The 10144-nt window shown below is 34.8% G+C and overlaps 1 protein-coding gene across 1 annotated transcript; it reads right to left on the bottom strand.

Moving 5' to 3' along the window:
- Window positions 1-8804: 8804 nt before the first annotated feature.
- LOC110443825 (enantioselective amidase-like) lies at window positions 8805-9853 on the bottom strand. Its single transcript, XM_021488247.1, has 2 exons — window positions 9643-9853; window positions 8805-9308 (listed from the first exon to the last, which is right to left on the bottom strand). The coding sequence occupies exons 1-2, from the start codon at window positions 9698-9700 to the stop codon at window positions 9121-9123; spliced, it is 246 nt and encodes an 81-aa protein (XP_021343922.1). The 5' UTR covers window positions 9701-9853; the 3' UTR covers window positions 8805-9120.
- Between the last annotated feature and the right edge of the window lie 291 nt (window positions 9854-10144).

Here is a 10144-nt window from a genome sequence, read left to right as displayed (position 1 = left end):
AAACATAATCGATTGTTTTGAGCACATTCCAATCAATGATAAGTATTGGACAATTGACCGCTATGCAAGACATTTTTTTATCAACACATGCCAAAAGTGATCAAGGACGTTCAGTATATTGATATTTAACAATACCCAAGAGGGTAAAGGAAAAGAAGCTCCAAAAAGTGGGCATATCAAGTAAATCATCAAAAGAAGTCTTTTATGTCAGAACAAATGAATGATTAAAGCGACATCAGGATGGAGCATACAAAAATCGAGCGAGTCTCCTTATGGAAAATGACGGTCGGATTTCGCTAATATATATTCATAAAATGTATTATTAAGGGAATCCCCTTATAATTAAGGGAGACCACTAATTTATACGGTACTTTTTTCACCATTCTGATAACGCATGCGCACAACACACCATTTTATTGTAAACAAAATGGCTTGCTGTTGAAGTGTCAGTGAGTGCCCTAGCAAGGGGAACGCTTTACGTATTCTTCTGAATAGCAAGTAGGAAGTTGAATAATCGAGCACAATGATGTTTATGATATGAAAAAAATATTTAAAATCATTTACATGGTGAGTATGTTTGCGGTTAGTAAATTTGATGGAACCCAAGTTTTATCTTGATTATGCAGATACATATACAAGAAGTCAGAATTGAAATGTCTTTTTTGGAGCATATTTACATGTAGATGATCAACTATACAACGTATTGCCGATTGTTTTGTTAAGGCACATAAGGGGTGGAGTTTTGGAACATCAGTGTAGGGGGCGTTGAAATCACACGTGCGGTCCAGCTAAGGTTATAGCGTTATCTTAATAAGTCTTTACGTCCCTGGGTTGATGATGTTGATGTAAACAATCCTCGTTCGTACCGTATTACGTTTTCCGAAGCGTGAAGTAGATAATTTGAATATAATGTTGTTACAATTATGATTATTTTTCTACATATAACAAGTTATTCAATCATGTTTCTACTCATATATCTTACTAAGTAACTATCCGTGTATGTGTTTTGGTTAAGAGGAAGTACAGGTATCGCTCACACTATACACACATAATATGAAACATCCGGAAACAAAACATATTCTGAGCGGTAACAACGCATACCCATTGTGTGATTCTCGTAAATGCTAATACGGGTATCCACTCATATATTTTTAAATGTCTAAGGTCAATGTTATGCCATAAAGCGTTTAAACAATAATAGATCTGGTACGGTCCTATTACTGGCATTTAAATTGACGCAATATATCCCAGGTAGCCCACTATAGCCCACCATTTGAGCAAAGGAGACGATTCAGAGCCCTACACTGTTTATTTCACACACTTTGTAAAGGTATGTTTAATATTCATAATTAGCAATATTTCAGGAAATCTCAATCTGTGTTAGGAACTTCATATGGTACGTTCACATTTGTTCTCCATTTCTTGAGGTGTGTGTTTGTACGTAAGCAATAAGGGACCGTATTAACAGATTCATTTTGACCGATGAGGTCTGCGTTTATGTTCTTCCGAATTATCCTTTTGGTTTGAAATATTGAGTTTTGTGAATGGAAAACAATATACTACACACTTCAATTTACTATATAATTATGAACTAATATGACATTGACCGAATTAATATCCTTTTATGCAAATGCTTTCTTAAATATTGGTTTCATTTCAGCTGTTAAGAAATCTGCATTGCACACAGTCAACAATAACCATTCTTGAATGCTAACATGTCGAGTCAAGAGCAGAATAAAGCAAATATCACAAAACATGTAATGCAAAGGAATTGGACGCTGCTGAAGCAAATAAACATCAATGACATTATTGACAAGATGATTGAAGAAATTCTCATAACCATCGAAAAAAGCAAAGAATTTAAAGAAAAAGAAACACAAAGTCAGCAAACAGACGCTCTTCTTTATGAAGTTTATAGAAAACCACAACAGTACTTGAATGCCTTTATCAAGATTCTTGATGAAAATGGATACCAATTTATAGTCGAAATACTTCGAGAAGGTAAGTGTTTGGGAATTGAAAGCTGAACGTTTAGAACGATTAAACATTTTTTGGAGGTTAAAAATATTGAGATTTGATATAACGCATTTACCATCGCAACGAACATAAACCGATAGTTTTCTTGTAAAAAACATTTATTTCAACTAACTGCATTTTACGAATTGTTATGTAATACAATATTTGTAATTAAAAACAAGATGTGTACAAATTATTTACTCAATAAACTATCTAAAATATAATCTAATTTAAAAGCTTGGATCTATGCAGGTTACAACATTATCTATTATTCTTCAATACAGATGCAGTTAAAGCAGCGTCTGAGGTAAGTTACTATAAATATATATAATATGATTTGTTTTTAAATGCGCTAAGAAGATGCCAATGATAATTCACTTTTGACTTATTTAAAATTGATCATTGAAGTTTCATAACGACTATTGTATTACTCATGTTACTTTTATATTTTCTTGTATTTATTCATGGACCTAACCAGGTAACATATCGGGACCATTCTGACACTGTTCAACAAGAAACAGAAAAATCTTCTGAAAGTGCAATGCAACAATCAGAAATGGAGGACAAACTGGCGCAGAGAGTCCTGAAGCACATTGAAAAGCAGCAGTCACAGTTGACAGAAGCACAGACGCAGAAATTAATGAGGCAAATGGAAAAACACCAGTTAGAGATGTCAGAAAATTATACGCAGATAGTAAAGGAGCAATTTGAAAAGCAACAGATAGAGATGGCAAAATATCATAGGCAGATGTCAAAGAAGACAGAGGACTATGAAAAACAAATTTCTAAAATGAAGCAAACAGTTAATAATCATAAAGAATGCGAGAACAAAATTAAACGTCTGGATTCCAGAATTAAAACATTGGAGAAAACATTAAAACAGGAACGTGCAAAAGTGAGTGACGACGTCACAAATGCTGGGAAAAAAATTGATCTGTTGGAAAAAGAGAGAGATAAATTACAGGATGATTTAGCACAGGCAAGAAAGGATTATTCTGCAATGTTTAACGAAATGAATAAAGACATTCTTAACCTAACCTCAAATAACAGGGTCGACACATGTGTTAACTGCCGCAGAAACCTAAATCAGGAACTCTCTTACAGAGGTCAAACTTACAGGTAAATCAAGCTCCTATTTTTTGTATTATATTACGACATATACAATGCCATTAGAATATGAAATGAAAAAGAGAAGAGAAATATTCTATTATTGATAAATATAATAATATTCAATAAATCCCTCGATATGTCAATATCCGTGCGATTAACAATCATCGCAATACTCATTATTACCAAAGTCATCGTTAAACCAAATATCAGAGGTAATCAATAATTAATCCGTTAAAAATTAATATACTGATATCAATCATTACTGACGATGTCTTATTGGAATACATCCTGAACCCGTCGTAATCTCTTTATTTTAGTTCATCGCCATCCAGAAATCCGTAAGTAGAATTATATTATATTTCTTTGTTAAGATTAAATATTCAATTAGATATAGTTCGGAGAACAGTGTGCAACGAGATCAAGGACGCTGAAGATCGTAAAGATAACCTTTATTAGCTGGTACCAACACAAATTGTTCGAACTAACGAATATATATTGCATGGAATGCTAAACTACACCCAATTGAATGTTTTGAAACTTTTAAGAATAAACTTTAAAGCATTTTACAGCTAAGAAGAGATGTGCAGAACTTGTTGATTTTTTTCTTACAGATATCTGACTGCCATGCCAACACTGTAAGTAGAGTAGTTGATCTTTGTTAATTTGTGCTTTTGACGGATTCATTTTTTCTTCAATAAGAGAAGTTGATTTTTTTCTTACAGATATCTGACTGCCATGCCAACACTGTAAGTAGAGTAGTTGATCTTTGTTAATTTGTGCTTTTGACGGATTCATTTTTTCTTCAATAAGAGAAATAACACAGCATTTCACAAAAAGAGATAATTTATGAAATGTATAACTTAATCGCTAATGTGTTTTGTCTATGTTAACACATGTTACTGTAAAAATTTGTAAAGAGTGAATTATTGATGAACGTTGGTCCGTTGTTTTACAGAAGGGCAAAAAAGGGAGAGGGTGTGCCAAAGAAGAAGAATTGATGTTTTGGAGATCCGTCACATAAATCCGGAGGAAACTGATATACATATTAATTCTTCAATAACATTTAACATTTAAACTATCAACGTATGTATAACTAGCTGACTTTTTTCACCAATGGTCATGTTTTCCATTTTTTTGACTTTTGTTTTTTGTTTCATTTACTTTTTTTTATGTAGATAAATAGTTTTCTTATTTATTACATTTTTAGATCAATACATATCTAACATACTAGTTCACAGTCTTATTTAGATTTGAAAATAACAGCACGATTTACTTTCATATATCTGAACAGTACACTGTCATTAAACAAGTAAGGGACTCAGTATAAGGAAGATAATACATGAAGACACAACGTTCAGGCAGTTTAATAACAGTAATTTTTCAGTTATACACCTAAGCTTGTTATAATGAAATGATGTATCAGATGGGTTTTTTCGAGCATGGATTGTAGTTTTTTCGGTTCATAAGATATGCAGATTTTAGTTTATTGTAGATGTACTTCCTGTTTGCATAGCACTGCATGCTATTATAAGCATTTCTTTCTTTTTCTTAGGCAAGCTTCTTGACACTATCGTCTGTCGAGCCATCACAATAAGGGAGACAACCCGAAAGATAAGATAGAAATGTATTAACGCTAGAGAGTCATAATTACTTCAAGATAGCTCTGCGAAACACGACTATTGGTTTTTGATAAAGTGTAATACTATCGGCTGGATATTTAATTAGAATAATTATTATTCGTAGCAGTTGTGTTGTATATAGCATATGCACATTCAAATTTGCTGTTTGTGAATTAAGTTCGTACTCACTGTTTATTGTAATTGACATATTGTAACAAAGTTTGACCGATTTAAACATTACATATTCAGTCCATGTAAAGTTTATTAGAACATACAAATAATGTGTTTTTTATATAATATATTCATTGTAAAAGCCCTGCGTCGTGCTGTTACAGTGTACTCAACATTGTATATCAATTTTATGTTTTTCTAGACAAATGCCATTAGGTTGAGTTATATAATATTCTTTATATCATATGCCTTAGAAAATTTACATGTGTCATCAAATATTCATGTGTTATACCGGTAATTTATGTCACACTTTTCCTCTGGCAAACATGCCCTTGGAAGTGGTTGAGTTTGACTGCGGGTCACTTCCGGTTTGTGTGGTTATATTTAATCATTTAATAATTGTGTAAAAAACTGGAATTGTTATAACTTTGACGGACCTTGAATAAGATTGTCACAAGAGGAGTGTACACAAAAAGTAGAACATAATATAAATTATTGACTTCTAACCTGTATCGTTTAGATGCCGGTGGCCAGGAAAGCTATTTATTATGTAGAGTTTTCATAAATAATGTAAGCATTAAGCCATCTGTTAACTGTTTTTTATTTTTTCAATACTCTATAGCGTTTAGTTTTAATATGTATGTGTTTTAATCACGGTGATGACAATTACATTACAAGCAAGCTCATTTTTCTGGTGATAACTTTTGACTTGATGCACGTACTTATTCAAGCTATTAAATATTATATATATATTGATCAGCTGTGAGAAGAAGTGATTGACTGTACATACTTGTAATTTGCTTATTAATGTATCTTCATCTTAAGTAATGATTAAATCTGGTGCACTCTGAATCCTTTGTTAAGTTACTTTAAGCAGAAAAAAAATAGCACAAGTGGCAAACAAATCATAACACGTCGTATTCACGAACCTGTCTTCGCGCTCAAACTTTCTTGTCCATCACAGAGGCCTTTCAGTGAGTTCAAAGCGTAAAACAATAACATTGGTGAAAGTTACTTGCTTAAAAATAACCTGTTGATTAAAAAAGTGTTTTCCAACTTGAGCTAGGATATGACTTTGAGTACTGAAGAGGGTTTCAACATGAACATAGTTTTACAAATACAGTGTACGTCGTACCCGAGAACACTGGTATATACTAGTATTAATTGCAGCTATGCCTTCACAACCAGTCTTCATATGGCCTTTTCTTTTGGGAGACCGTTATACCCAACATAAACATATAAATTCTACACACAGATATGGTGGACGTCTTTTACTTCCAGTAGGAAAAGGGAGGAATCGCGCATTTGCCTTCATTGCTACGCTCCCTCTGTTTCATTACATTGTACTGTTGAATTGCCATTTGTATCACATTAACACTGGACCTGTACTGCTACAGGGAGAATAATAAGTACAAGGTACCAAATTATATATCGGGGCAATGTATAAGTTAGTACCATGTACTTGTAGTAGTCCCTGTAGACAATGTATAAGTTAGTACCATGTACTTGTAGTAGTCCCTGTAGACAATGTATAAGTTAGTACCATGTACTTGTAGTAGTCCCTGTGGACAATGTATAAGTTAGTACCATGTACTTGCACTAGTCCCTGTGGACAATGTATAAGTTAGTACCATGTACTTGCACTAGTCCCTGTGGACAATGTATAAGTTAGTACCATGTACTTGCACTAGTCCCTGTGGACAATGTATAAGTTAGTACCATGTACTTGCACTAGTCCCTGTGGACAATGTATAAGTTAGTACCATGTACTTGCACTAGTCCCTGTGGACAATGTATAAGTTAGTACCATGTACTTGCACTAGTCCCTGTGGACAATGTATAAGTTAGTACCATGTACTTGCACTAGTCCCTGTGGACAATGTATAAGTTAGTACCATGTACTTGCACTAGTCCCTGTGGACAATGTATAAGTTAGTACCATGTACTTGCACTAGTCCCTGTGGACAATGTATAAGTTAGTACCATGTACTTGCACTAGTCCCTGTGGACAATGTATAAGTTAGTACCATGTACTTGCACTAGTCCCTGTGGACAATGTATAAGTTAGTACCATGTACTTGCACTAGTCCCTGTGGACAATGTATAAGTTAGTACCATGTACTTGCACTAGTCCCTGTGGACAATGTATAAGTTAGTACCATGTACTTGCACTAGTCCCTGTGGACAATGTATAAGTTAGTACCATGTACTTGCACTAGTCCCTGTGGACAATGTATAAGTTAGTACCATGTACTTGCACTAGTCCCTGTGGACAATGTATAAGTTAGTACCATGTACTTGCACTAGTCCCTGTGGACAATGTATAAGTTAGTACCATGTACTTGCACTAGTCCCTGTGGACAATGTATAAGTTAGTACCATGTACTTGCACTAGTCCCTGTGGACAATGTATAAGTTAGTACCATGTACCTGTAGTAGTCCCTGTAGCATTGCAAGTCCAGTGCCATTGTGATACAAATGATATTGGCTTTTTCTATGGCATTTGTTAAACCATATTGTCAGGATTTATTGAGGTCGCAATTAGAGTTCACAATACACAATTCATGTTTATGAGGTGCATTGTATCTTGCAGAACAAATTTTGTAAAATTGAATATCATGTGCACCGTACGCGTATCCCCTACAACATTCGCATATATTTTCGTGAAGATTACTGTTATGAAGAAAATGTGTATGCATTTATAACTAGTCTTCCTTTTGTGCATTTACAACCTTACAGGACAAAATATTAGTGGTATGTATTACCAAATAGTTCTACCTCAACGTACAAACAAGTTATAGCCACACTATATGACCTTTTACACAAATGGCCAGTCTGACCTCTCACTTATGTATCTCGTTCGTAACACGGTTACTCGGACAATTACATCACAATTAAAGCACGTAGAAACTCATACCATGCACGTAATTATATCTCCTTGACATGTCGTAATACCGAGCCGGTTCACCATATATGTTGAACCAGTAGTCGAACGCGATGACCATTGTGGAAGTTCCAAAATCTTCACCAAATTTCTCAAGCGTTATAGACGATCCCACGAAATACTCACCAATCCCAACATTGTTATAGCTACGCTGTCGGCCAGCCTTCAGTAAGAAGATGGCTACAGAACGAATTTGTACTTATTTTAAGGTAAGAGCTCTCCTTACCCTTTTACATCACAAGCAACGTAATATTATGGTCACAAGATTGTTCTTCGCTGTGCTACAACAGTAATCTTAAAACAAGTATTTTTTACTTATTTATTGGTTTTCGAAAAGTACAGGAGAAGCTAAAACAAAGCCATTAGTTTTTCCTTTGTACATACGTATTTTGTGAAAATGTTAACTTATTTTCGCATCCACATAAAATAATAATACTAATTCGAGGTTCTTATATACCGCTTTATCACAACCTAGTTCGTAGAACGTCTCAAGGCGGTTCACAATTTATCATCCGTGGTTATAGGGCTTTTGCAACCAGCCAATATCTTTCTCAACTCCCTGGGGGAGCATACAGCCGGTGTTGACATTTCGGGGCTCACAGCTAGCATTGTACAATTCTAGCTCTGCCCAACCACGTACTCATTTACAGCTGAGTAGACTGGAACAAGCGGAGTTAAGTATCTTGCTCAAAGATACAACACAGTGCCGTGTCGTGACTCGAACCCGCAACCCTTCGGTAACGAGCCCGGCGTCCTACCACTAGACTATCGTGCCTTCTAAAACCAAAACAGGAGTTAATAAAATTTCGATTAGACACTCCAACTTATCTGCCCAATTGGCATTACTTTCACTTAATAATAATAAGAATAAAAAAAACGCACATAAGGATTTATATTATTTCCTTAACTTTTTATAAAAAATGACAGGTACATAAAATGTAATAACTAATAGGTTCCCTATTTACGCATCTCTTTTAGATTCCAGGACAATAATTGGCCTGCTGTATACCACTTCATAGTATAATGGCACTAAAGTGTAGCCAACCAGTGACCTATTTGCACATATTTTGGGTTTGATATCAAAGGTACTTCTTTCAATACAACTAAACCATACCGTAGCATTTTCGAACTTCTGTATAGTCATGTATGTTTCATGTTTTAACATTACTTCAACACAAGTTGCATTTAAATGAATACTTCTATCAATTTTAGCTAATTTAGGTAACAAAAATACAGATTATCTAAATAGCAAATGCTATTCTAATTTCGTTCGATTGCATAGGCCATTTGAAGTACACCAAGGTCGTCGTTAAGTCGGCCGACAATCTGTATTCCTACGGGAAGTCCATCTTGGTCAGAGAAACCAGCGTTTAGGGAGAGCGCAGGATGACCAGTGGCGTCGAAGGAGGCAAGATTATTAGATATTTCCATACACGCCTCCAGTCTCTCTAAAAACATGAATGTCGTTATGTGCAAGAGTTCTGCTCTATGATATCTATCTTTCTTTATAACATGATGTACATGTATAATTAACATTAAAAGACGAGTATACATTAGATCAATTATTTTAGTTTAATACGATTTTACGCGAAAATAAAGGCACATGAAATATAAGAAATTTTCAGTATTGATTCACAAGTTAGTAGATATTTACATTTTTTTTTTTTGTTATTTGCAATACCGAAAAAACACTATATAGGATATAAAGTAAAGAATTCTTGCTAAGGTTATTTGTGCAATATATTTTGGAGGTATATAGCTTAACCATGAAGTAAGTGTTACCTTTAGCTGTACTTTTAGCAGTTGGCAGGTTCCCGGCCGTTTTTGAAAGAGTTGGCATAATGAGGACATCGACGTCCTTGAGAGCGTCGTCGTAAGCTTTCTTCAACACAGGAACGAGGTTCTGTTACCTGGCGTAGAACTTGTTCTGATAGTTTCGTCGCATGTGTTCACCTAGAATTCGCCTCATCTTCAAGTTTATTGGGAGGTCGTAAGGTCTAAGTGAGGACCCTCTTGTCATGGCCTCTTGTAACGAGACTGGATAGTAGCCCTTCCATAGGTAACCAGTACCTATAAAACAATAACAGTTTCACCCAGTACCTATAAAACAAAACAAGTTCACTTTCAAACATACGAATAATATACCGGAAGGCACTTTTAAACACTCGAGGAATATACCGGAAGAAGAATGAATACCGAAGTATACCGGAAGTAGAAGTTTAGCGAGTTTGTTTGCTACCTCATGCTGATTGTCAAACTTGATTAGCTGCATGAATGGGTCGTT

Source organism: Mizuhopecten yessoensis, unplaced genomic scaffold (assembly GCF_002113885.1).
Source record: "Mizuhopecten yessoensis strain PY_sf001 unplaced genomic scaffold, ASM211388v2 scaffold716361, whole genome shotgun sequence".
Taxonomy (NCBI): Eukaryota; Metazoa; Mollusca; class Bivalvia; order Pectinida; family Pectinidae; genus Mizuhopecten; species Mizuhopecten yessoensis.
This window is presented reverse-complemented; position numbering and strand designations above follow the sequence as displayed.